Genomic DNA, 26262 nt, shown 5'->3' with positions numbered 1-26262 from the left:
AGGTCACATGTTGCTTATACAGCCTTTTCTTTTATTTTGCCTTTGTTAATTGTCACATATATGATGATGGATGGACTCCATCAAAACTGGTTACAACCTGTATACAACTTTGGAGAATATGATGACTTAAGAATTTAAATTGCAATTTTAAGGCATCTTGAGGAATGACATCAGATAGCTAATAGTTTCTGAATGGATGATTAAATATATATATATATATATATTATAAAGAATGTTGTCTTAAAAGGTAGAGAAAACAAATGGAAGTTTCCTACCTAAACTTTTTATATATTACACAGGAAGCCAAAAAGAGCTCCTGCATGCTTGATATTTTAAGTCTTTATTTTAATTTACTTTCTCGTCAGAAGGATCTAGAATTCCTGGTGATATTTTAGACCCAAAAGGTTTTTATCAGATTTTTTAGGCTCTGCCCCAAAATTGGGATGGAGGTAGTAATAGATTTTGTTAAAAATATCTTAGCCAAGGTTGAATGATTTACTATATCTGTTGAATTGTGACAAGTATACATTTTTAAACATCACAGCAAGTGGTTATAATAATGGGTTTATTTGCTATTGCCTTTAAATGTGTTATTGTAATTTTGAGAAATTCTGATACTTTATTTGAATTGCATTATGAATCTGCCATTTTGTAAAAGCCATTTACACTCACAGGAGTTCATGGAAAATGGAACAGGAAATGGATCTCATTTTGGGGTGAAAAACCTTTCACTAATTCTAAGCTATATATATTTTTATTTTTAAGCTATATATATATTTTTATTATTTTCTTCCCTTCTATGTGCAATACGGCATTTGGGTTTTTTATTTTTTCTCTTTTTCTCATTTTTGTACTTAAAGTACATATAATCAATATTAATTCTTTTTGATTTTACAATAATATGTTTAATATATAAATATATAACTACTATAATATTAATGCATACTCCAAAGCCTTAGACTGTGGTAACCTGCCAATTATTGGTATATATTATGGGACTGTGATTAACGATTCTGTCTGATTCTAGGAGAAGGGAATAAAAGAGCCACAAGGGTCAAGGAGACCACCTAGTCCCACAAATGGGATTGATGAGAAACTGCACAGTTCCTAGCAGTACAAAGTCAAAAAAGGCCATACCAATCTATGTAGGACTGACAGAACTTTCTCATGCCAATACTGAAGGAATTGAACCTAGGGATTGGGGTTCAGGGTTGTGGCTTTTCTGACATATGTTAGAGGCCAGACTTCCCTGAGTTTCATCCTAGTCAAGTACAAAAGGTTGCCCATCATCCTGGCTGACACTAACCCTGAGAAGTGCAGGCAAATCAAACCAGGGAAAGACACTTCCCTTGCACACAGATTTGGTCCTTTTATTTCTCTTATAAGTGTGGCAACTTTCTGTAGTCCTGGCTATTCAATTGGGTAATTGCACAATTGCTTAAATCACTTTAATTAGGCCTTGATTCAAGGGCCTGTTTTAAGTTTATTTTTCCCTACATTTTTGCACATAAGACTTTGATATTTTACATTTCATTCATAAGTTATTTTTTTCTCTTTTATTTGGATTTTTAAATTTTTTAAAAATTTCTTTTGCTAATTGATTCATACAACCCCAAAACTCAGCCATGTATCCTTAGCTGATCTGGGTGTTGGCCTTAACCCTCTTCAGGGGAGATGTGTTATTAATTCTCCTCAGGGATGTGTGTATATTTTATAATCAGAATGCCTGTATTATAATCTATAGTGTAAAATTTAAATTTTTTTGAGAGTAATTTCAAGGGGGAATGTGTTATTCTCCTCAGAAGGGAATGTATGTTTTATAATCTATAATGTAAAGTTTAAATTCTTTTGAGAGTAAGTTCAGGATAAAAAATTTGCCATCTCCCCAGAATCTAGACCACAAACCTGTTTGGAGAAGGCACAATGAAGATGCCTTAAGAACCTACACTGCATCATGAAGATTGAAAATGAACTTTGGGGTACACTTGGTTGAACTATGGCAATTTGAATGCATTTATTTTGAATATACACTCTTTTGCCAAAGGGGACTGGCCCCTAATCTGCTTTTTGTCAATGTTCCTAGCAATCGTAGGATCATTGTTTTTGTCCTCTTTTCTTTTTATCCCCAAATTTCTGTAATTTATAAGTTAGTTATGTTTTACAAGATCCATCAGGAAGACCAGTCTTTCCTCCGGATCTCAGGAGGGATGTGATATTGGAAATTTTGGAGTCCTTGAACTAATTTTGAGGTCCCTGCTTTAAACTTCCTGTGGACATTTAGGGCTCGTTCAAACTACATTTCCCATGATTCCTCTTATGTAATAATCACATATACAGGAAGTGTAATAACATCAAGAGAAGTAAAAAAAGGAAGTGCCTGGAAGGGCATGCTCTTTTTTCCTGCTGAAGCAACAGAGAGGTGGAGGTATGGTGGGTCTTTCAAACTAATTCTTAATATGGCACGAGGCTTCATTTTTCAAATGGATACCAATAAATCCTTTAAAACCCTAATATTTTTAAATCTATCCTTTTATAACCATTTTATTTCTTACACAGTTCACAGTGTAATGTAGGAGACAAATAATAAAACTATGAAATTATGCCAGAGTCAAATATTGTATAAAAACTACAAAGAATTTCAGAAATGGATTTATCATTCCCAACTGATTGAAGGTGAGATAATACAAATAGCAATTTACATTTATAAAATACTTTTCAAATATTCCTGAAATGCTTTTTAAAAGGCATAGAAACCATCTCTAGGAGACACATGGGGAGTCATAGGGAAAGCTATGGAATAGGATAATAGGAACAGAAAGATGATCTGTTCAAAGTTCAGTAAGGAATGAATTGGTAAAGCCTAATGAATGCTTTATGGCAAAGCAGACATCTCATGTCCAGACTTTTGACTAAGTGGTTTGAAGTTCTCTACAGTCACAGAATCTGGTGAATTGCCTTCTATAGCCTGGCTGTACATAAAGAATCAGAGGTCATGAGACAGAAACTGATTCAATATTTTGGAGGGGTGATAGAAATCACATTATAATCATTAAGAAGAAATAAACATTTCTCACTCACCACTACTGAGGTTCTGCATAGCATTCATTATATTCTTCTTATTCACCTTTTCATTGGCTGTAAAACAAGGCACAATTCAGGTCACAGAAGTAACAGAGAACTAGATTAGTAGCACACAGTTCATCATTGTATAAAGCTAGCCCATGAAGAGTGACCTGTTCTTTCCTTGCTCCCATCAAATGAGAATAGCTTCGCTTCTGATAGGTATTATTTCAAAAGCTCTTGACTTGAGAACCATTTTAGAGGAGTTAATATGAGAGCACTGTTGTGGAAATGGGTTGTGTTTTTAGTTGGTGAAACTATGACTCCTTAATTTAAATTAATTAAATTTATTCATTAATTTAATGTATAACTTGTTTTTAGAAAGTACGTCATTAATTAAAAACACCTAATTCCAGCATTGTGTTTCTCTGGGATATATTCTGAAATCCTATTCCCTTTTGCATATTTTATTTTACTATATTTTTTATACCATTACCTTCCATCTTAGAATCAATAATGTATATTGGTTCTAAGGCAGAAGAGTGGGAAGGGCTAGGCAATGGAGGGTAAGTGACTTGCACAGGGTCACACAGCTAGAAAGTAGCTGAGTCCAGATTTGAACCCAGGATTCCACCTCTGGTCTACCCAGCTGCTCCCTTGCATATTTTATTACATGCTTCATTGATGCTGTTTTCATTCTTTAATTCTTTTTCCCTTGCATCACTACTCCTACATCTTTTCCCTTCCTATAACTGTCATTCTTTTTACCCCCAGAAAGAACCAAAGATTATATCAAAGCAAAATACTGTCAAGAAAAACAGATCCACACCCTGGCTTTGAGTAAAGATATGTATCTTGTTCTTCACTTCTACCCAGAAACTTCCCTTAGGCCATGACCTCCTCTCAATATAGATAAAATTAACAGAATTTTAATATACAATTATTTATTTATTACTATGCTTAATTAATATTTATTGAGTAAGCTGCAACTTCATTAAAGTACTTAATACCTCACAAAATCTGAGTTTTCTGAGTTTCTCAAACAGAATAATTCAATTTGCATTATTCCTTTTGGAAAAATTCATTTGGTACTCAACCATTTTTGGTACTCAGTCTGCTTTCTGGGATCAATTAATGATGAGTAAGAAGGAACCACAATAATTTTCATCTCACTTGATAGCTGGATTTCCAAATATTTTATAACTTTTTATCCATTTTAAGTGTAAAATCACTTCTTCTCTCTTCCTGCTCAGTTTTGTTGGTAACATACAGTCTGAAAATTTGTGTGACTATTAAAATATTTTTCTAGTTTGCTGAAGTTTTTTCAATTAATTTTTTGTTGAACCCTGAGCATCTTCTAAGTAACTTGTCACATAATTGTAAGTATTGATAGTTTTGTTTCCCTTCATTTTTCAATTTATTTTTAAATCTAAAAAATGGAACTACATTGCTGTAGCTAGAACTACAAACAATAGTGGTGATAATGGAGATTCTTGATAGACCTTCATCTTACTGTGAAAGACCATCTATTTCTCATCCTAGTGCAACTGTATTTATTGTCAAATAGAACACATCATTTTAAATAGAAATGCTTCCCTAAAGAATGTCTCATTTTAAAGAGATGCTGAAACAAATTCAAAGGTATCTGTTTGGCAATTCCCTGCCATGTTACAAAAGGAAGAGTGCTTAAACTTTCAGTTTGAAATTTGGGTTTCTATGATGCCTTATTTGATCACAGGTTTGTGATCTCAGAGAAAACACTTAATCTCTCTGGGTCTTAGTTTCCTTATCTATAAAATGAGAGGTTAGAGCTGATGACCTCTAAGATCTCTTCTAGCTCTAAATATATTAGCATCTCATCCATGCCTCCATAATTGTGTGAATTTTATCCTTGTTTTCCCAGAAGTTTGCCAAAGCAGTAACCACTCAACTTGCTATTTCTTCTCTTGACATTGTAAGCAGTGGAGCACTCTACTTGTGCATTTCTCAACTCTTGAACCTTGTCATGTGATCCCCATACTTTACTTCTTTTCTTTACAATTCCTCATTGGTTACATTTTGTAATTTGGCAACATTCACTATGAACTCCTTTATTCCCCTCTGTGTGATTTTTTTTTTATCCTGGGACTCCATTCTAGGAGCATAGGGCCACAACCAGTAGGCAGTGGGTCACACTGTCGCTCAGGGTCACCCAGCTGGGAAGTGTCTGAGCCCGGATTTGAACCTAGGACCTTTCGTCTCTAGGCCTGGCTCTCAATCCACTGAGCTAGCCCAGTTGCCCCTACTTAAGGTTGCAGTTTCTTTAGCAGATGTAGTTTTTACAGGGTGGGGTTGCTAGCCCCACGCCCAACCCTCCTCCTTTTTCATCCGGGCTAGGGACCGTCCTTGGCCCTGGAGTGGTAAGGGTGGGCAATAGGGGTCAAGTGACTTGAACCTAGGACCTCCAGTCTCTAGGCCTGGCTCTCAATCCACTGAGCCATCCAGCTGCCCCAGCTCATCTTTAATTGTTTGCAGATCAATGTATTTCATGTCTTACTACAAGGATAACGCTGGCAAGATGCCAGTTTAAAAACATTTCTTTTTATGGGAAACTTGGTATAATTAAAGGAGATTTACATTTCTCCAAGGAAAATTAGCCTAGCTCCTCTTTAACTGTGAAAAGAACTGTTCCTTCTTTATTCTTTGTCCTAGATATACACACTCAGGGACACGTTCTATAGTCTTATGACAAAGGCATGTCTTGATGTGTATTAATGGATATTCCTCATCTACTTGGTCTTCCCTGAGTGTGGTCTAGATATACTCTTGACTGGTTACAAAGCTCTTTCCAAGAGGTTCACCAACATTTCACGCTTTGATGCAACCATGAAAATATTATCCAAAAAGATCACTGTCTGTAGAATGTAACCACCCACCAAGAAACCATCTTCAACTTGGACTCTTCAGCAGATCTTCATCACAGTCCTGAATACTGTTGTGATGATGCATATCCTTATTTTCTTACTCATCTGATATTTGTGAACATAGGTATTTCTGTTATCATACCCTTTCAAAGAATCTTGAATGATGTCAATATATGGATAGGAGATAACTTATCATAAAAGTGACATCAAAGTGTTCCTTTGCTCAGTAGAATCAAATACTTTTTCATAATGAGAAAATGCTAAGCAAGATAGCATCTTTTGTTTTTTCTATTTTTCATTCAACTACAAAAAATGATCAAATGTTGTTCATTGTTGAATATCTTCTTGCAATCACCTTCTTGTTTCCCACTAATACTCTCATCAAGGATATTCTTGAATTGTGTATAGATTACTCTTGTAAATATTTTGTATTGGTGGAAAAGTAGGGATATGGGTCTGTGACTGTTTTTATCTTCTAAGTTGCCTTTTGTTTAGCATTAACAGGGACAAGGATTTTTTCTTTTATATCTTCCTCTCTCACATGTTTCCTATAGAGGTACCTATATAACCAAGAAACCCAAACTATCTTAACGCTATTAAAGCTTAAAATTACATGAAGACTTTGGGACACTCTGTATTTCCATCAACAATGTCACAACTGTGTCTTCTCAAAGCCAAGGATATATAATTAACACCATGACCTTATCCTGTTTTGTGGTGTTTGAATAAAAATGTTCTCTTTCTAATTCACTTAATGATGTGTTAGAGTTCATTTCTTAAATCAATTACAGGCCTTTTCCATTTAGTTTTATTTATATTGCTCTTCTTTTCATCCTTAAATGCACTGGAGAGTACTTTTTTTACTAGAATTTATTAAGGAGTTTTTAATTAAAATTTTTTTTAATCCTTATCTTCTGTCTTATTATCAATTTATATCAGTTCTAAGATATAAGATGAGTAAGAAAATTTAAACCACTGTGTTTAAATGACTTGCCTAGGACCCCAAAGCTAATAAGTGTATGAGGCTAGATTTTGTGTAAATAGAATTAGCTCTAGCCCATTCATAGTCAAAACCCTACTCATCCTAGGCATAGAAATGATGTAATCCTCACCTCCCTTAATGAGGAGGGGGGGACGAGTTACCCAAACGTGACAATAAATAACAAATCAGGAACAATGCAGAGGCTGCCATTTGTCCACTTGAATTAGAGGTGGACCCACGGGAAGTGACGAAAGACACTATCTCTTTAAGTATGTCGGTTACTTCCTGTGGAGGCAGTTCCCGCCTTGAACTTGGTGCTGAAGGAGCTCCTGCGACCACAGACAGCTTCTACTCTGTATTGTCACGTGGGTAAGTTAGGCTGACTTCCTTGGCCTACCTAGGCCGCTTCCAAACTCTGCCTTGAGCAGGCACCAGCCTATCTGGTTGCTGGGCCTTGTGGCTTGCAGACTAATTTATTTAGCCTTTTAACCTTCTCTCTCGTCCAGGCCTCCGCAGGCCTGGACTAGCCTCTCCCTTCCTCTTTATTCTCATACCTTTACCTTCCTAATTGTAAATAAACTGCCTATCCTGATGCTGACTTGGGTCTGATTTAATTACGGAATCAACCTGAATTGTTGATTCCTGGCGGCCACATTTTAAATACATATCTATAAAATACCTAAATTTCCCTCTTACAATTTGAACCCAAGACCATCAGACTCTATGCCTGACACTCTCTTCATACTGTCATAAAAAGACATACCTACCTGTCTTTTTACAAAACTTTATTTAAACTAGTTTAACTTTGCACAGATTTTTTGTTCTTTCTGAGACAATATTCTGTGGTTCTGTGACAATGTGAAACAATTTTACCCATCATCATCCCTGTTAAATTTTACAAAAAAGTTCACAACTAAAACTAATGTTTTCATCCTAAACTAGTGTTGCTACACTCTTCTTCACTTGGCATATCAGCCAAATATGTATTGACAAAAGGTATTTACTGGATTCCTTTGGTATTTCTAATGTGGAAACAGATTTAGAGTAGTTAAACTTCGGTCTATTATTGCCATTCATTTCATTTTAACAACTATTTTTCATTTTTATTGTTAGTTACTTTTTAAAATAATGCAAGGGTGAATTGTTTGAACTCCATTTTATGTCTTTCTTACAATGATGATCTCAATTTTTATATTACTTTGCATATTCCTAATATTTCAAAAATCATATCTAGATTATACCAAAATGACTCTTGTTATATTCTGATTTCTTTCTTGATAAGGCAGTGGTATTAATGTTAACAGCTAGTGCAGTGATTACTTTTACATTAATAATAATTCTAGAAGACTTATAATGTTTTAGATAAAATCTGTTTCATTTTTTGGTCAATGGTCTTTGGTGCTTGCCAACATGTACCAATTCTTTTCTTGAAGAAGGTGTTTCTGCTATAAAAGCACGACATTTCTGTGCAGTCTACAAATCTCTGTCTTCTTTCTTTCCCTTATTCTGAATACTTGTCCTAAGTTTTACACTAAGGAATGATTAACTATTCCATGAAATCATATTTCTTATTGCCTTGACATATATGATAAGACCAATTCCTCTTTAAGCTGTACTATCTATTGTTTGATTTAGTTGCAAAGTGCTTTTGAAATATTAAGTCATTTTATAATGAATGACAATCCTGGGGGACAGGTACCATTATAATGTCTATTTTATAGATGAAGAACCTGTGTTTGGGAGATGTTAAGGGTCTTGTCCAGAGTCACATAGCTATTAAATGTCTGATGCCTGATTTGAACTTGGGTCTTCCTAATTCTTAATGCAGAACTTGATTCTAAGTTGTATCTAGTGATCTCCAGTACTTTAATGCTTTTAATTACATTTATTTAACAAATGCCCATTTCTACAATGTTTACTATGTTCAAGGTTGTAGGGAAGAGAAGATTTTTGAGGAACCACCCAAGAAGAGTAACAATAAAGCTAAGATCTGGACAACAATCCTTTATTCATTACCAATCTGATCCTCCTTTCTATTTATAACACCCTTCCTCTTAAGAGAAGTCTGAGGAGTTTTTTAACATTAACATAGGCAAAGTTTATATAGACAATGGAATATTGTGAATTTGTATATTTTAAGGAGAAAGTTTACTGATTACTTCTTGGTTAGCCAGAGCAGTGGAGTTTAGGCTTGCTTTTTCAGAATCTAATATAGGACAGGAACTTGAATGAATTTTCAGGGGGCTGGTATGATTAAAACTTCATATGGAGTGTGGAATGAAACCATGATGAATACTCCTATATGTCTCTTCCCTAAGACAGAAAACCTGAGCAGTTTTGGCTCCATTTTCCTGTCAGATTCCTCCACCATTTTTACTCCATCTCTTTTGCTAGCCTCCTTGATTAGAATGAAAGAGTATCACTTTCCATTTGAGGCTATTTTGGGTTACTTTTATATGACATTTTAAGTCTACTCTCTTTTACCTTCTCCCCTTCACTTCCTTTATTGTTATTCAATTCTATTAATTTGTTTTCATTTTATTTGCTCTGTTTTCTCTTTAAAAATTCTTAGGTTCCTGAGTTGTTAGAAGTGATATTAACTTTCACTGGTTGCCCTGAAGTTGAGGAACACCAATCTAGGGAGTAGTCAGAAGCATCTTTCTTTAGACAGCATCAGACATTTCCACACAAGGAAGCCAAAGTTCCCCTGTTGGCCAAGTGGAATCTGACACACTTACCACCAACTGGAAGGTGTTTTAGGAGATCTTCCTGTTCATCCTTTGTGAGTCTCATCCCCATGTCCTTCAGAAAGTCTTCCAGGTTTTGAACATCAATGTTTTCTGTTTATAAAAGATGAGAATGATGAATGATGAGAATGTGAAAAGTGCAAAAGGAGCCACCTTATCCTGTGTCCCATCATCTCTAAATTCAAGAAGAAGAGTTAGCCATTGGGATGAGTCTAACCATGCAGGGAAAATCACTTGTGAATTCAGAGACAGAAAATATTTACTTTTGTTTCAGTGGACTATGCTAGGTTGAAGAGACTTAGACTGAGGAATGTGAAATAGGAATTAGAGAATTATCGGGTGAACTGTGGCAAGACCAATAATTTCTTAAACTATTATGGTCTGACTAATAAGTAAGGTTTTATTTTCTTTGCCTTTATCTGAATGGTTATGACTCACAGGAATGCAATCTGACACTTCATCCCTAGTTTGGAGACTTAGAACTTTTATATTTCTCAACAGCTGGAAAAGTGAAACACGAACCTGCTGATTATGTTCTTAGGAATTCAGGACTTAGTACAAAGAGCCTGGAGAACATTTAGGAAGGCTGAAGGGAGATTTCAATAGAGATGATCATTAAACAGATTCATCCATAATAGTTAATGCCACAGTTGTCATCCTAGACTCCTAACACTCTCTCATCCTCCATATTCAATCAGTTGCCTAATCCTGCCCTTGATAACAAGTCTCACATCTATTCCTTTTCCTTTCTACTCACACAGTTACATCCTTAGCTCAAGTCATTCTCCATCTCTCCTTTGAAAAGATGTTATAATTGCTCCATATCTGTTTCCTCCAGAGTATCTTCCCCTTCCAGTCCATCTCCCATACAGCTGCCTAACTGTCTTTAAGCACAGATCCATTGACCACTTCCCTCAATAAACTCCCATTTCCCTATTTCTCCTGAATCAAATACATAAACTCCTCTCTCCTTACTTTCCTTGCCTATTTCTGTTTCTCACACATAAACTTCTATTTCTTGTTTCTTTATTATCTCACTGGCTGTCCCCATGCTCTCCTTACTTCCACCTTAGAGTCCCTCTCTTCCTTCAAGAGAACCACAATCTCTTCTTCCCAGGAGGAGGTTTTCCTGATTCTCCCAGTCGTAGGCCTCCCCATTCTTAAATTATGTCACATATAATCTCTCTTTATTGAGATATGTACATGTTGCTGTTCAGCAGAAGTTATTGTAAGCTGGAAGTATTTCATTATTTTTGTGTTTGTATCTCCTGTGTCTACAACAGACCTGGTGGAGATACTTAGTAAATGTTTTTGCAAACTGATTATCTCTGCGGATATAGATCAAGAAATTATTTGTAACATATTTTGTTTGTTAAGAGAGCTTCTTGAGCAGGGAAGTAACTTATACCACAATAACATCCAGGTATCTCAGAGGCAGAACTTGGATCCAGGTCGATTTGACTCTAAGGCTATACTATATATCTGTTCACTATGCCATACTTCCTCTCATAGATTTATGTGAAAAATATTGAGATGTTACCTGACTTTTCATCCTTGCATCTCACTCACCTTGAATAGTTTTTGCATTATCCATAACTTCATTGAGGTCAACCTTCCCATCAGCTGTAAGAAAAGGCATAGGTTAGATGGAGTCTGGGTAAAGAAAAATAACACTTCATTACATTCTGAAATTATGAGAAAAACTGGAGGAATTTAAGTTTTTATGAACTCAGCTTTTCTCCTCTTTTCTCCCCAGATAATTCATAAAAGGCAGCTAAGGAATGAAGGAAGCTCTCAATTTTTAAAATGAGGATAATAATAGTAATAACAGTTGTTAGCATTTACATAGGGCTTTAAGATTTGTTATGTGCTTCACAAATATTAACTCATTTTATTCCCACAACAACCCTGTGAGTAGTTACTATTATCATCACTGCTTTACACATAAGGAAACTGGGGCTAAGAGAGATTACTTGACTAGACTTGGGTTTTACAAAGCTAGTACATGTCTAAATTATTGAACCCTGTCATTCCTGACTCTGTGGCCAGTCCTATATAAAGCATACCACAATCTTTCAGTTCAGGACTTGTCAATAGGCATTTTAATTTGGCATATCTGATTCAGGCCTTTCTAGGAGAGGAAGATGCAAAAATCTGGATCCTTCATATCTTGGACTGAACTTTCTCTAGCATAAAATGAAGGGACTGAATGAGATGATCTCTTTTTCCCTCTCCAAAAGGGAAATAATATGACCCTGTGGATAGGAAACTCCAATTTTTTTTAATAAAATGAGGACATGTTCTGTCTTCATTCTTGAATGCAGTTAATATTTTAATGTATCTATGCAAATTGACTTTGTCTAATTGCATAAGCCATATTGTCTCTGAGGAAACAACTTCATAATTTTATCAAAAAAATGTTAAGTTCAAATAGCATTTAAATATTGCAGGTGGAAATAGTATGATCTCTTTAGGAGACCAATTCCTTATTGTAGGCTAACTTTGTTAAAATTGAAGAATTTAACTAACGAATGAGCTCATGCTATTAAAGGCAAACATGTGACCAATAACATTCATTCATCTCTTTAAAATGTACCAAGTACATATCAGGAATATCTCCTTTAAGCCTTATAAGAACCCTGTAAGATTCAGTGCGACAGTTATCATTATTAGATATATATTCCCTGGAATATCATCCTCAATCCCTTTCTATCTCCTGTTCTGCATATCCAATTGTTGTGGGAGAATGAGTTTTGTTGTGAGATAGTGAATACTGGTTCTTGCCCAAAGAATTGCAGCTCAGACTCCTTCATCTTGAAGAATGAAAGTGTTATTCAAGGATGCTACTGATAGTGTAGCTGGAGTAATGGAAAAAGCCCCAGGAGGGACTTCAAGTTGCTAGATTTATTGTGAGTCTGTGGTATTACTCTTCTCCCATCTTGGAATTCTCCCTCCTCCCTTAGGGACACAAAGATCCCTAATGCTACCATGTGATGATATTCCTTGACATGTACTGTTTGTTGGATTTTCAAGATTATTTGGGTGCTTGGGTGTTCTCAGCCTTGTAAGCTTTCATCAAAGGGGATAAAGTCATAAAATCCTTTTGAGGTAGCTTGAGTGCTTCCCCCATCCTTCAGACTTGAAATGTCTGGCAATTCTTCATCAACTAGGGGGAATCGCATAAGGTAGGTAATGCCCTCTAATGAAAAAAACATAAAGTCTCAAAAGCACCATTTAAAAAAGGATTTCAAAGTACTATGCCTCACAACCATGTCATAATCATTTTGCAAGACTAATTGATTCTCTTTTGACAGTCTTTAAGCTTGTGACTCTCTCTACACACACTCACATTGTGAATTTTCAGCTGTCAATTTAATTTAGATATAGGACACACATTTGTTATTTTGGGTACAAGAAACACTCCAAGGCAGCCTAAGAAATGAGAGTGGTCTTAAAAAAAGTGTTGATAAGGGGACATTCACACTGACAAGGTCATGAATTCTTGCAATATTGAAGAATCACATCCCTTGACAACTGGCCAGAAGGGCTTAGAGCTAACGATGCTTTAAAAATGTTTTAGATCATGAATCCAGACTCAATTATAGACCCTGATTATTATTTTTAATTTCATGCTAATTTTTAAATAGCTTTAGTATATACATTTTCTATTCCAATGGTCAAGTAAATATGTAAATGCCCTTCTAGGAAATCATCACTGGCCTAACATGCAAAACCCATAAGAATGTGTTGATATGGGATCATCATGAAAATTGTGACCTCTAGATGATGATGATGATGATTTTTTTTGATGAAAGGAAGAGGAAAAGGTACAGTACACTTGGTCCAGCATGGATTATAGTCTTTTCAGAACATTAAAATCAATGAAAATATTTATCTTTTAAAATAATAATCATATCAGATACTTCCAGCTATGTGACCATGGGACTCTCACTTAACCCTCATTGCCTAGTCCTTACCAATCATAGTCTTGGAACTAATACATAAGTATTGATTCTATAGGGTAAGGTATGCATTTTCAAAAATATATAATCATGGTTAGAATTTAAGTTACTTTTAAGTTCCCAACACAGTATATTAAAATATATATGCATATATACATGATATAAATCCCATAAGTGAATATATGTGTGTATATATATATATATTTCCCATTTGACTCTTACAACAACCTTATATAGCAGATACAATTACTATCTCCATTGTACAGATGACATACAAATTACCAGTAAGTGTCTAAAGCAGGATTGGAGATTAAATCTTCTTGACTCCATAACCAGCACTAGAAAATTTCATTTGACTGGTTAGAATTTCCTGATGATAGTCACATTGGACTTTTGTCCTTAAAGATGGGCACTAGGCTACTCAGGAGTCTTTCATTTCTGTTTTTGTATTTAGTGGCATTCTGGGAAACTTTTGACTTGAAGGTTCAGTTCGAGATAATATTCCTTCATATATTATGATTGGCTTTCTCTATAAGAATTGCTATTTTTTCATGTGAATTCAGTAAGTATCCTTATAAACATTCTCAGACAGGAAATCAAAGTTTTTCTAAACATATATAGAGGCAGAAGAAATACTCACCATCAACTGGCAGGTTACTCAATAGTTTCTCAATTTCTTTATCTGTAAGTTTCATCCCCAGGTTTCCCAGAACCTTGTCCAGTTTGCCAACATCAATATTCCCTCCTTCAGAAAGAAGAAAATTGAGGAACATAATCACTGAAGCATTCATTAAACCCTCACTTTACATTATTCACTATGTAAAATTGTGGGGATTTGAGTCCAACTCCAGTCAACAACCATTTATTAAGTTCTTCCTCTGTGCAAGGCACTTTGTTAAGTGCTGGAAGTAAAAAGACAAATCAAAAGTACTGTCTTTGCCCTGGAGCAGCTCACATTATGAGGGAGATAAGAAAATTATCAAATTGTGTCAGAGTCACAAATCATACAAAGTTTCTTTACAAAAATTTCATGAGTTCCTTTATGATTACTAGCTGTTTGAGGGTTAGATAGTATCAATGACAATTCGTATTTATAGAATACTTTTCAAATATACTCTTCAAATGTTTTTTTCAATGGCCCAGCAACAATCTCTAAGGACACACATGGAGAATAATTGGGAGAGCTATGAGTATGACTTGTTCCTGTAACTGTGGTCAAAGTGATCCTGGAGAAGCTTCTAGAGCATAGTGTAAAGAATGATTGATCAAACCTGATGGATTATGTGAAGGAGTTTGAAGTTCTCAATAGTCACAGAATCTGGTGAATTGCCTTCTCTTAGAAGAAATAGAACAGTTTCTCACTCACCACCAAGATTCTGCACAGCATTCATTACATTCTTCTTATTCACTTTCCCACTGGCTGTAAAACAAAGCACAATTCAGGTCACAGAGGAAGTAATACAGAATTACAACAGTAGCACAAAGTTTATCATTTTGAAAGCTAGCCTATAAATACTGTTCTATTCCTTCCTTCCTCCCACCAAATGTGAAGTGAAAAAAAAGAAAGTGACCTAAAGGAGATCAATCCATTCCTTCCCTGAATATGGATGTTTCTTACTCTGTAGTAACTTAATCTACTATAGTGAATGAAGGTTTATTGCAGAGATCAGCTTTACTTCTAGTAAGTATTATTTCATAAGCTCTTGTCTCAAGAACCATTTTAAAGTACATAGAAGAGAGTACCGGTGTGGAAACAGGCTATTTTTTAGTAGGTAAAACTATGAATCTTTGTAATATATAACTTGTTTTAGAAAGTATAAATTTAACAAGCTAGTTCCAACATTGTGTTTCTCTGTGACTTTTTCTGATCTCCCTTTTCTTTTGCACATTGTTTTATATCTTTCATTGAGGCTGTTTTCATACTTTTATCCTTTTTTATGGTGAAAATTTATTATATTTTCTTTTTTTTTAGAAAAGTTTTACATGGTTACATGATTCATATTCTTTCCCTCCCCCTCTCCAAACCACCCTGTAGCTGATGCGCATTTCCACTGGGTTTTACATGTCATTGATCAAGGACTATTTCCATATTATTGATAGTTGCACTGGGGTGGTCGTTTAAGAGTTTACATCCCAAATCATATCTGCATCAACCCATGTGTTCAACTGGTTGTTTTTCTTCTGTGTTTCTATTCCCACAGTTCTTTCTCTGGATGTGGATAGTGCTCTTTCTCATAAGTCCCTCAGAATTGTCCTGGATCATTGCATTGCTGCTAGTAGTGAAGTCCATTAGATTCGATTTTACCACAGTGTATCAGTCTCTGTGTACAATGTTCTGGTTCTTTTCCTTTCACTCTGCATCAATTCCTGGAGGTCATTCCAGTTCACATGGAATTCCTCCAGTTCATTATTCCTTTGAGAACAATAGTATTCCATCACCAGCAGATACCACAATTTATTCAGTCATTCCCCAATTGAAGGACATACCCTCATTTTCCAGTTTTTTTGCCACTATAAAGAGTGCGGCTGTAAATATTTTTGTACATATCTTTTTCCTTATGATCTTTTTGGGGTATAAACTCAGCAGTAGTATGGCTGAATCAAAGGGCAGGTAGTCTTTTAGTGCCCTTTGGGCATAGTTCCAAAGTGCCATCCAGAATGGTTGGATTAATTCACAACTCCACCAACAGTGCATTAATGTCCCAATTTTGCCACATCTCCTCCAACAGTTATTACTTTTCTTTCCTGTCATGTTACCTAATCTGCAAGGTGTGAGGTGGTACCTCAGAGGTTTTTTGATTTGCTTTTCTCTTTTTATAAGAGATTTAGAACACTTTTTCATGTGCTTATTGGTAATTTTGATTTCTTTACCTGAAAATTGCCTATTCATGTCTCTTGCCCATTTATCAATTGGGGAATGGCTTGATTATTTTTTCTCTTTTGGTGATTCACTTTTTAAAAAACATTTATTGAGATTTATTTTTTAGAAAAGTTAACATGGTTACATAATTCATGCTCTTACTTTCCCCTTTACCCCCCAAGCTCCTCCCCACCATGGCTGATGCATATTTCCACTGGTTTTAACATGTGTCATTGATCAAGACCTATTTCCAAATTGTTGATAGTTGCCTTGGTGTGGTATTTTCGAGTCTACATCCCCAATCATGTCTGCCTCAACCCATGTGTTCAAGCAGTTGTTTTTCTTCTGTTTCCACTCCTGTAGTTCTTCCTCTGAATGTGGGTAGTGTTCTTTTCCATAAATCCCTCAGAATTGTCCTGGGTCATAGCATTGCTGCTAGTACAGAAGTTCATTACATTCTATTTTACCACAGTGTATTGGTCTCTGTGTACAATGTTCTTCTGGCTCTGCTCCTTTCACTCTGCATCAATTCTTGGAGGTCTTTCCAGTTCACATAGAATTCCTCCAGTTTATTATTCCTTTAAGCACAATAGTATTCCATCACCAGCATATACCACAATTTGTTCAGCCATTCCCCAATTGAAGGACATACCCTCCTTTTCCAGTTTTTTGCCACCACAAAAAGCATGGCTATAAATATTTTTGTACAAGTCTGTTTATCTATGATCTCTTTGGGGTACAAATCCAACAATGGTATGGCTAGATCAAAGGGCAGGCATTCTTTTATAGCCCTTTGAGCATAGGTCCAAATTGCCAGCCAGAATGGTTGGATCAGTTCACAACTCCACCAACAATGTATTAATGTCCCAGTTTTGCCACATCCCCTCCAACATTCATTACTCTCCCCTTCTTTCATTTTAGCCAATCTGCTAGGTGTGAGGTGATACCTCAGAGTTGTTTTGATTTGCATTTCTCTAATTATTAGAGATTTAGAACACTTTCTCATGTGCTAATTGATACTTTTGATTTCTTTACCTGAATATTGCCTATTCATGTCTCTTGCCCATTTATCAATTGGGTAATGGCTTGATTTTTTATACAATTCCTTTAGCTCCTTATATATTTGAATAATTAGACCTTTGTCAGAGTTTTTGTTACAAAGATTTTTTCCCAATTTGTTGATTCCCTTCTAATTTTGGTTGCATTGTTTTTGTTTGTACAAAACCTTTTAAATTTAATGCAATCAAAATTATTTATTTTATATTTTGTAATTTTTTCTAACTCTTGCTTGGTTTTAAAATCTTTCCTTTCCAAGAGATATGACAAGTACACACTATTCTGTGTTCACCTAATTTACTTATAGTTTCCTTCTTTATATTCAAGTTGTTCACTCATTCTGAATTTATCTTGTAAGGTGTGAGATGTTGATCTAGACCCCATCTGTCCAATAGTGTTTTCCAATTTTCCCAGAAATTTTTGTCAAATAGTGGATTTTTGACCCAAAAGCGTGGCTTTTTGGGTTTATCATAGACTGTCTTGCTGAGCTCACTTTCACCCCAGCCTATTCCACTCATCCTCTCTTATCTCTTAGCCAGTACCATATTGTTTTGATGAGTGCTGCTCTATAGTATGTTTAAGATCTGGTACTGGTAGGCCACCTTCCTTCACTTTTTAAAAAAATTATTTTTCTTGATATTTTTGATCTTTTGTTCTTCCAAATGAACTTTGTTATAGTTTTTTTCTAATTCAGTAAAAAAGTTTTTTGATAGTTTGATAGGTATGGCACTAAATAAGTAAATTTATTTGGGTAGAATGGTCATTTTTATTATGTTAGCTCGTCCTACCCATTAGCAATCAATGTTTTTTCAATTGTTTAGATCTAGTTTTAGTTGTTTGGAAATTGTTTTGTAGTTGTGTTTGTATAATTCCTTGTTTGTTTTGGTAGATAGATTTCTAAGTATTTTGTATTGTCTATGGTGATTTTAAATGGAATTTCTCTTTCTAACTCTTGCTGCTCTAATGTGTTGGAAATATATAGAAATGCTGATGATTTATGTGCATTTATTTTGTATCCTGCAACTTTGTTAAAGTTGTTGATTATTTCCACTAGCTTTTTAGTTGATTCTCTAGGATTTTTTAAGTAGACCATCATATCATCTGCAAAGAGTGATAGCTTGTTCTCCTCATTGCCAATTTTAATACCTTCAATTTCTTTTTCTTCTCTAATTGCTACGGCTATTCTTTCTAGTACTATGTTAAATAATAGAGGTGATAATGGGCATCCTTGTTTCACTCTTAATCTTATTGGGAATGCTTCTAATTTATCCCCATTGCAGATGATGCTTGTTGATGGTTTAAGAGATATACTGTTTATTATTCTTAGGAAAGACCCTTCTATTTCAATACTTTCTATAGTTTTCAATAGGAATGGGTGTTATATTTTGTCAAAGGCTTTTTCAGCATCTATTAAGATAATCATGTGATTTGTGTTGGTTTGCTTGTTGACATGGTCAGTTTTGTGGATAGTTTTTCCTAATATTGAACCATCCTTGTATTCCTTGTATAAATCCTCCCTGATTATAATGAATAATCCTTGTCATCACTTGCTGGAGTCTTTTTGGTAGTATTCTATTTAAGATTTTTCCATCTATGTTCATTAAGGAGATTCGTCTGTAGTTTTCTTTCTCTGTTTTTGATCTACTTGGCTTTGGGATCAATACCATATTTGTTTCATAAAAGGAATTTGGTTGTACTCCTTCTTTGCTTATTATGTCGAATTGTTTATATAGTATTAGGATTAGTTGTTCCTTGAATGTTTGATAGAATTCACTTGTGAATCCATCTGGCCCTCCATATTTTTTCTTAGGAAGTTCTTTGATGGTTTGTTCATTTTTTTGTGATATTGGATTATTTAAGTATTCTATTTCTTCTGTGTTCATCTAGGCAATTTATATTTTTGTAAATATTTATCAATATCACTTCAATTGCTATATTCATTGCCATATAATTGGGAAAAATAGTTTTTAATGATTGCCTTAATTTCCTCTTCATTAGAGGTGAGATCTCCCTTTTCATCTTTGATACTGTTGATTTGGTTTTCTTCTTTCCTTCTTTTTTTATGAGATTAACCAGTACTTTATTTTATTTGTTTTTCAAACTACTAGCTTCTGGCCTTATTTATTAATTCAATAGTTCTTTCACTTTCACTTTTATTAATTTCTCCTTTAATTTTTAGGATCTCTAATTTAGTTTTCATTTGGGGATTTTTAATTTGTTCATTTTCTAGTTTTTAAATTTGCACGCCCAATTCATTGACCTAAGCCCTCCCTAATTTGTTAATATATGCACTCAAGGATATAAATTCCCCCTGAGTACTGCTTTGGTTGCATCCCATAGATTTTGGTTGTGGATTAAATGTAGGAGGTGATCTGTGGATTCTTTCAATCTCTACTTTTCCCTCTTGTTAGATAATATTGGGGAAGTTTTCTTGGATAATTTCCTGTAGGTTGATGTCCAGGCTATTTCTTTTTTCATTATGTTCTGGTAGACCAATAATTCTTGAATTGTCTCTCTGTGATCTGTTTTCCAGATCTGTGGTGTTATATTGAATCTCTGGGAGCTTGAAGTTCACCTTTGATTGACAAATAAGTCAGTTGGATGGAATGTTCCCAGGGAAGTCATGTGAAAGGCAGGAGGAGGGGCAGTTGAGAACCCTGAGGAGAAGTTCTGGGTCTTTGACCTGTGCTGAGGCTGGAGATCGGTGGATCCTGGTCTTGAAGTGAGAGGGAGCAAACATCTCTCTGCAAACTCTTCCTGTACTTGAGATACCATTCAACCTGTACCTGACCACCACCTTAGTGTCTATTGCCCCTAGATATTAGGAGTTTCATCATCTAGATATCTAGGTTTCCCAGGGCCCGGGAGGGATCCGGGAAGTGGGCAGGAGACGAAGAAGAGGGTGGAAAGGGTGGACACAACTCAACTGTAAGGCTGAAGATCTACAGAAGAAGTCAAAGATATCCCAGCAGTTTACCTACTCTGGTATAGTCCTGGCCAGGCTCAACCAGAGGGAAGCTACATTGATTCTTCATCTGCTAGCAGTTGAGATTTCATTAGTAACCATTAGAATAGGGTCTTCTCCTATACCTCAGTCCTTTACTCATATCCCCTTCTTGTTTAATATAAAGTTTAAAGTACCTTCCTAAAGCAGTTTCAAAGCTTGTTTTGGGAAGGGAGAAATCGCAGTCAGAATACAAGGCGTTATCCTAGCTAAAGAGCCCAAATCAACATATCAATTAACCCCAGGTGGGTCGTGAAGGGATATACCTCTTAGACCTGAAGGATCCTGTCTGGGCAACTGTTATAAGGGAGAAGGGTCATCTTATTTCTCTCTGTACATCAATTTACCATCTCAAATAGATCAAGAGACCTCCAATAATTATAACAGTGGTTCTGCCAATGAGGTGTTTCATATTTTCCTCAAAATTTTCATTCTTTTGATTTTGTTTTATAGATTCTTTCTGCATTGTGAAGTCATTTGCTTCTAGTTGTTCAATTCTAATTTTTAAAGACTATTTCATCCCTGGCTTTTTGGTCAACCTTCTCCTTCTGGTCTGATTTTCTTTGTAGGTCATCATTCACCTTCTTTGCCTTGTTTTCAAGCTGGTCAATTTTGGCTTTCAAGACACTATTTTCTTGTTTTAGGTCATGTATTTCCTTTTCCCAACTGTCTTCAGCCTCTCTTAATTGCTTTTCAAATTGTATTTTGAGTTCTTCTAAAGCTTGTGTTCAATTTGCTCGAGTTTCTGTGTTTTTTTTCTTGGAGTTCCTTCATCTTCTTCTGTTTTATTTCCTCTTTGTTCACTTCCTGGAAAGAAGCCATCGATTATAATTTCTTTTTTCTTTTTCTGTTGTTTACTCATATTTTTTTCTTCTTTCCCTTCTGTAATTGGCTATAATCTTAATCCTCTGATTTATTTGCTGGATCTTTGGGTTTGGGCTATTTTGTCCTGAATGGGCTCTTTCTCTGCTCTGCTAGTTGATTAGGTTAAGCAGATGGTTTTAATGAGCTCTGATGTAAGATCTTCCCCAGCTGGCAACATAGGTTTGTGGCTACTTTCTCTGCAGTCTATGAGGGAGGGGTGTTGGAGCTTCCCTGCCTTCTGAAGACTTCTTATCTGCACTATTGGTGGGATTACGCCAGGGTGGGGTTGATCTGTAGAGCTTGATGTATCCTGAGACCAAAACCTCGAGATAAGGAGAGGGGACAGGATGGAGTGTTTAAGCTCTGTCTAGGTTGCCTTTTCTGTATTTCTCCTCCAGCCATCTCCCTGCCAGCAGTGTTCAATGCCCTGATCCTGGCACAAGCTGTGCCAGCAAGGCCCTCTCTCTGGACTAGTGCGTTTGCCCTCCCAGACATTCCAGGAGCCTCTGGAGACTTAGCACAGCATGTGGGGGAGGGGTCCTGGAATATTCCTTCTTCTTTATCCTCAAACCCAACAGTTCAAGAATTCAGACTCTTTTTTGGGGGGGGCACCTTTTGAGCTGAATCCAGCAGGAGGATCCCCCAGTTCTGTCCTATTATTAGATTTGGTTTTCTTTCTCCATGAAGCGCTTTGTTTTTTATCTTGGTGTGTAAGGTTATGGAGTTCTGCAGTTTTGCTCCATCTAAGCTGCAATCTTCTCAAAATTCTCTTTTTTCCTTTTTTTCTTCCATCATGATTCCTACATCTTTTTCCTCCCTGTACCTGTCATCCTTCTACCCCTAATGAGAACCTTAGTTTATGATAAAGAAAAATAATGTCAAGAAAAACATATCCACACACTAGGTACATGTTAAAATATGTGTCTTGTCTTTACCTCTAGTCTAAAATTTCCCTGGTAAGAGTTGAGAATTTAATTCATCATCAGTCTTCTCAAGTCAGAGCTCTAATTTTAAGTCTTACACAGTTGCTTTTCTCTATCTTCTAATTATTTCATAAATTATTATTTTTTTTGGATTCAGCTCAGTCCTCTCAGGTTTTGTTCATAAAAGTCTTCCCTTGTTTCTTTTCTTTTTCTTTTTTAAATCCTTACCTTCTATCAATACTGTTTATTGATTCTAAGGCAGAGGAGTGGTAAGGGCTATGCAATGGGTGTCAACTGACTTGCCCAGGCTCATACAGCTCATAAATGTATGAGACCAGATTTGAACAAAGGACCTCCCATCTCTGAGCCTGACTATCAATCCACTGAGATACCTAGCTGCCCTCTTTTCTCATATTTCTCTGAAACTCTACCATGTGACGTTTCTTATGATGCCATCCTATTGTATTGCATTTATATATGATAATTGCCTTAGCCATTCCCCAATTCATATAAAACCTTCAGACTTATACTTTTTTATTATCTTAGAGGGAGCTTTAACCATTTTTCTTAACCCTTTCCTTCTGTCTTAGTTTCAATTCTAAGACAGAAGTACAACAAGGACTAGGCAATTGGATTTAATGCGAGTTGCCCAGAGACAGACAGAAAGGATTTGTCTGGTGATAGAATGGAACCCAGGTCTTCCCAACTCTAGTCCAGGTCCTCAATTTGCTGTGCTACTTATCTGCTCCAATATTTTAATTTGCACTTACAAGCCCTTTATTTTCTTTCTCTGAGCTCCTAAAGGACATAAATCAATTATCCATATAAATAGGTCTATCAGAATTAAAACTCCACTGATTCCTTTTATCATAGTCCCTTGTCATTTTCCAGAATGTTTGAACAATTGTTTCACCAGAAATGGATTAACATAATGTTCCTCCAAGGTCCTCTCCAAATTTTCTGAATAATTTTATTGATTTAGCTAATATTGCCATTTTCATTATATTGACATGGCTGATACATGAGCCATTCACATCCCTTTATTTCTTTAATATTGTACTTTATAGAGGGTGTTTTAGTAGTTCTATGCATATAATTTCTTTCTGTTTTAGTAGCTGGATTCCCAAGTACTTTATAATTCTGTAGTCATTTTAAATGGAATACCATTTTTTGTCTCTTCCTATTTAGTTTTGTTAGTAATATACATAAAATTTGAAAATTTGTACGGCTCTATTTTATATTTTTCTAATTTTATGAAATTATTTCAATTAATATTTTGTAAGCTAAGAAGTGTCTGAGACCAGATTTGAACCCATTTTCTCTTGACGTCAGGAATAGTCCCCTATCCACTGTATTGCCTAAATATCCCACAAAGTTTTATTTAAACTAGTTTAACTTTAAACAACTTCTCTGTACTCTATGAGACAATATTGATTATAAATATATGCATCCTCTCTTTCCATGAGATTTTACCAATAAGTTTACTAACTAAAATTAGTGTTGCCATCCTAAACTAGTGTTGCTTTATTTCTTCACTTGGTTTTATAAGCCAAACATTGACTAACAAAGGTATTTACTGGATTCTTTTGGTATTCCTAATAAGGCATTAGATTTAGAGTGGTTAAACTTTTGGCTTTTAATTACCATCCATGTTATTTTTCATGTCTATTTTTTTATTTGCATTGTTATTTACCTGTTTAATATTTCAGAATTGAACTGTTTCAATTCTATGCCATAACCTTCTCCCTACTGTGCCCTTGATTTTTCCATTTTATATATTCTTGATATTTGAAGCATAATATTCAGAGTATTATAAGAAGAAGATATCACATATTTGTATAAAATGATCTACCGATCTTTTTCTTGATATAGTATTGGACTTACTGTTTAAAGCTATTCAGTGTTTATTTTTACATCAATCATAAGGTTTTTTTAACTCAGAAAATGTAATGTTTCATTTTTTTCAGTGGTCTTTGGTGCTTACCAACCCTACACACCTAGGAATTCTTTTCTTCAAAGACCTGCTCCTGATACAAAATCAAGAAGCTTCTGTACAGTCTATAAATTTCAGGTGTCTGTTTTTTCCTCATTCTGAATATTTAAACTAAATTCTAGAAGAAGGGATGACCACATGTTCCGTGAAAACATGTATCTTGTTGCCTTTGGATGTATGATTAGTGAATTCCATCAAATTGTCTTTGCCTCTTCAAGACATTTAAGTATTGTGTGACTATGACTGATTTAGTTGTAAAGTGCTTTCCAAATATTAAGATATTTTAGACTTATCACAATCCTGAGAACACTAGTGATATTATTTCCATTTTAGAGGTGAATAAACTGATTTTGGGAGAGGTCCAGTGATTTGTCCAAGGTCACACAGCTAGAAAATTTCTGATGCCTAATTTGAACTCAGCTCTTCCTGATTCCACACATTGATCCACAATACCACTTGGTTACCCATAGTGCTACTGGTACTCTTTTACTTTTTATTTCATTTATACGCAAATGTCCATGTCTATAATGCTTAACTGCATTTAAGGTGGTAGAGAAACAAAGATTCTTCAGGTGCTACCCTGGAAGAATAATAACAAAACTGTGATATGGATCTTAGTCCTTGATTTATTCCTGATCATGTCCTTCTTTCCATTTATAACACATTTCCAGTTAGTAGGAGTCTGCAGAGCCTTTTAATAGTAGCCCAGCAAGATTTAGACAAAGTAGGAAACATTGTGAATTCTTAAATGGAAAGGAGACACTTTACTGATTATTTCCTGGTTGGCCAGAGAGGCAGAGTTTAGCCTTGCCTGCTTTCCATAGTCTAACATATGACAGGAGCTTGCTGCCTGCATTTCTGGGGAAGGGGGTGGTAACACTGAAACATTATAGGGAGTGTGAAGTGTCCTCTCATTGTCAATATTCCTCTATCCCTCTGCCTGGAGACAAATAAATTGAGCAATTTTGGGTACAGTTTCCTGTCATAATCATTCACCTCTTTTAGTTCAGAGTCCCCAACCCCTTGGAGTAGTAAGATGACTTTCCATTTAAGATAATATTGTGTTATTTTTCTATCACTCCTTCACTCTACTCTCTTCTATCTTTCTCTACACATTTCCTTTGCTTTAATTCTAGTCTATTAATTTCGTTTTATATCCTTCCCTTTCTCTTTATCATTTCTTAGGCATCTAAGTTGTTAAAGTGGTATGATTTTTCACTAATTGCCCTGAGACCGAAGAACTCCAGCCTAGGGAGAAGTGAGAAACATCTTTCGTTAGATAGTACCAGACATTTTCACAATACCAAGCCCAAATTCCCCTGACAGCCACAGTGGAATCTGGAACACTCACCACCAACTGGAAGGTGTTGCAGAAGATCTTTCTGTTCCCCTTCTGTGAGTTGTATCCCCATGTTCTTCAGAAAGTCTTCCAGGTTTTGAACATCAACATTTTCTGTTTATAAAAGATGAGAATGGTGAATGATATGAATGTGAGGTATATGTAATGACTCTAGTTTGTGAAAGATAGTACCTATTCCTGTGTCCAATCAGCTCCAAATTCAACAAGATGAGAGTTAGTCACTGAGATGAACCCAATCATGCTGGGAAAATCACTTAAGAATTCAGAAACAGATATTACATTTTTCTGATTCAGGGAACTATGTTAGACTCAAAAGTCTTAAACTGAAGAATTCTAAATGAATATTAGGCCTTTGTCTGGTCAGCAGTGTCAAAAATTTATGGCAACTTATCCTACATTGGTCTAATTTGATAAGTAGGGTTTGGTTTTCTTTTCCATAATTTATCCCAGTGGTTTTGACTCACCAAAATGCCTTCCTACAAAATTTTAATCCTAGACTTGAAGACCTAGAATCTGGTATGTCTCAACAAGAGGAGATTAATTACATT

At 35.4% G+C, this 26262-nt stretch overlaps 1 protein-coding gene and 1 long non-coding RNA gene across 2 annotated transcripts in view; both read right to left on the bottom strand.

Moving 5' to 3' along the window:
- LOC123246194 (calmodulin-2/4-like) overlaps nt 1-14349 on the bottom strand; it is a 20880-nt gene extending 6531 nt beyond the window's left edge. Inside the window, exons 1-4 of the mRNA XM_044675131.1 lie at nt 14295-14349; nt 11262-11315; nt 9684-9785; nt 3079-3135 (exon numbers count right to left, since the gene is read on the bottom strand). Of these exons, the coding sequence (XP_044531066.1) occupies nt 3079-3135; nt 9684-9785; nt 11262-11315; nt 14295-14349 (268 nt within the window). The remainder of the gene's footprint in view (nt 1-3078; nt 3136-9683; nt 9786-11261; nt 11316-14294) is intronic.
- Nucleotide 14350: 1 nt separating this feature from the next.
- Nucleotides 14351-25761, bottom strand: LOC123247719. The gene is made up of 3 exons (XR_006506157.1): nt 25706-25761; nt 15021-15074; nt 14351-14399 (listed from the first exon to the last, which is right to left on the bottom strand). It is a non-coding gene; the product is annotated as an uncharacterized LOC123247719 (long non-coding RNA).
- Nucleotides 25762-26262: the final 501 nt, after the last annotated feature.

This window comes from Gracilinanus agilis, chromosome 4 (genome assembly GCF_016433145.1).
Source record: "Gracilinanus agilis isolate LMUSP501 chromosome 4, AgileGrace, whole genome shotgun sequence".
In the NCBI taxonomy this organism is placed as follows: Eukaryota; Metazoa; Chordata; class Mammalia; order Didelphimorphia; family Didelphidae; genus Gracilinanus; species Gracilinanus agilis.
This window is presented reverse-complemented; position numbering and strand designations above follow the sequence as displayed.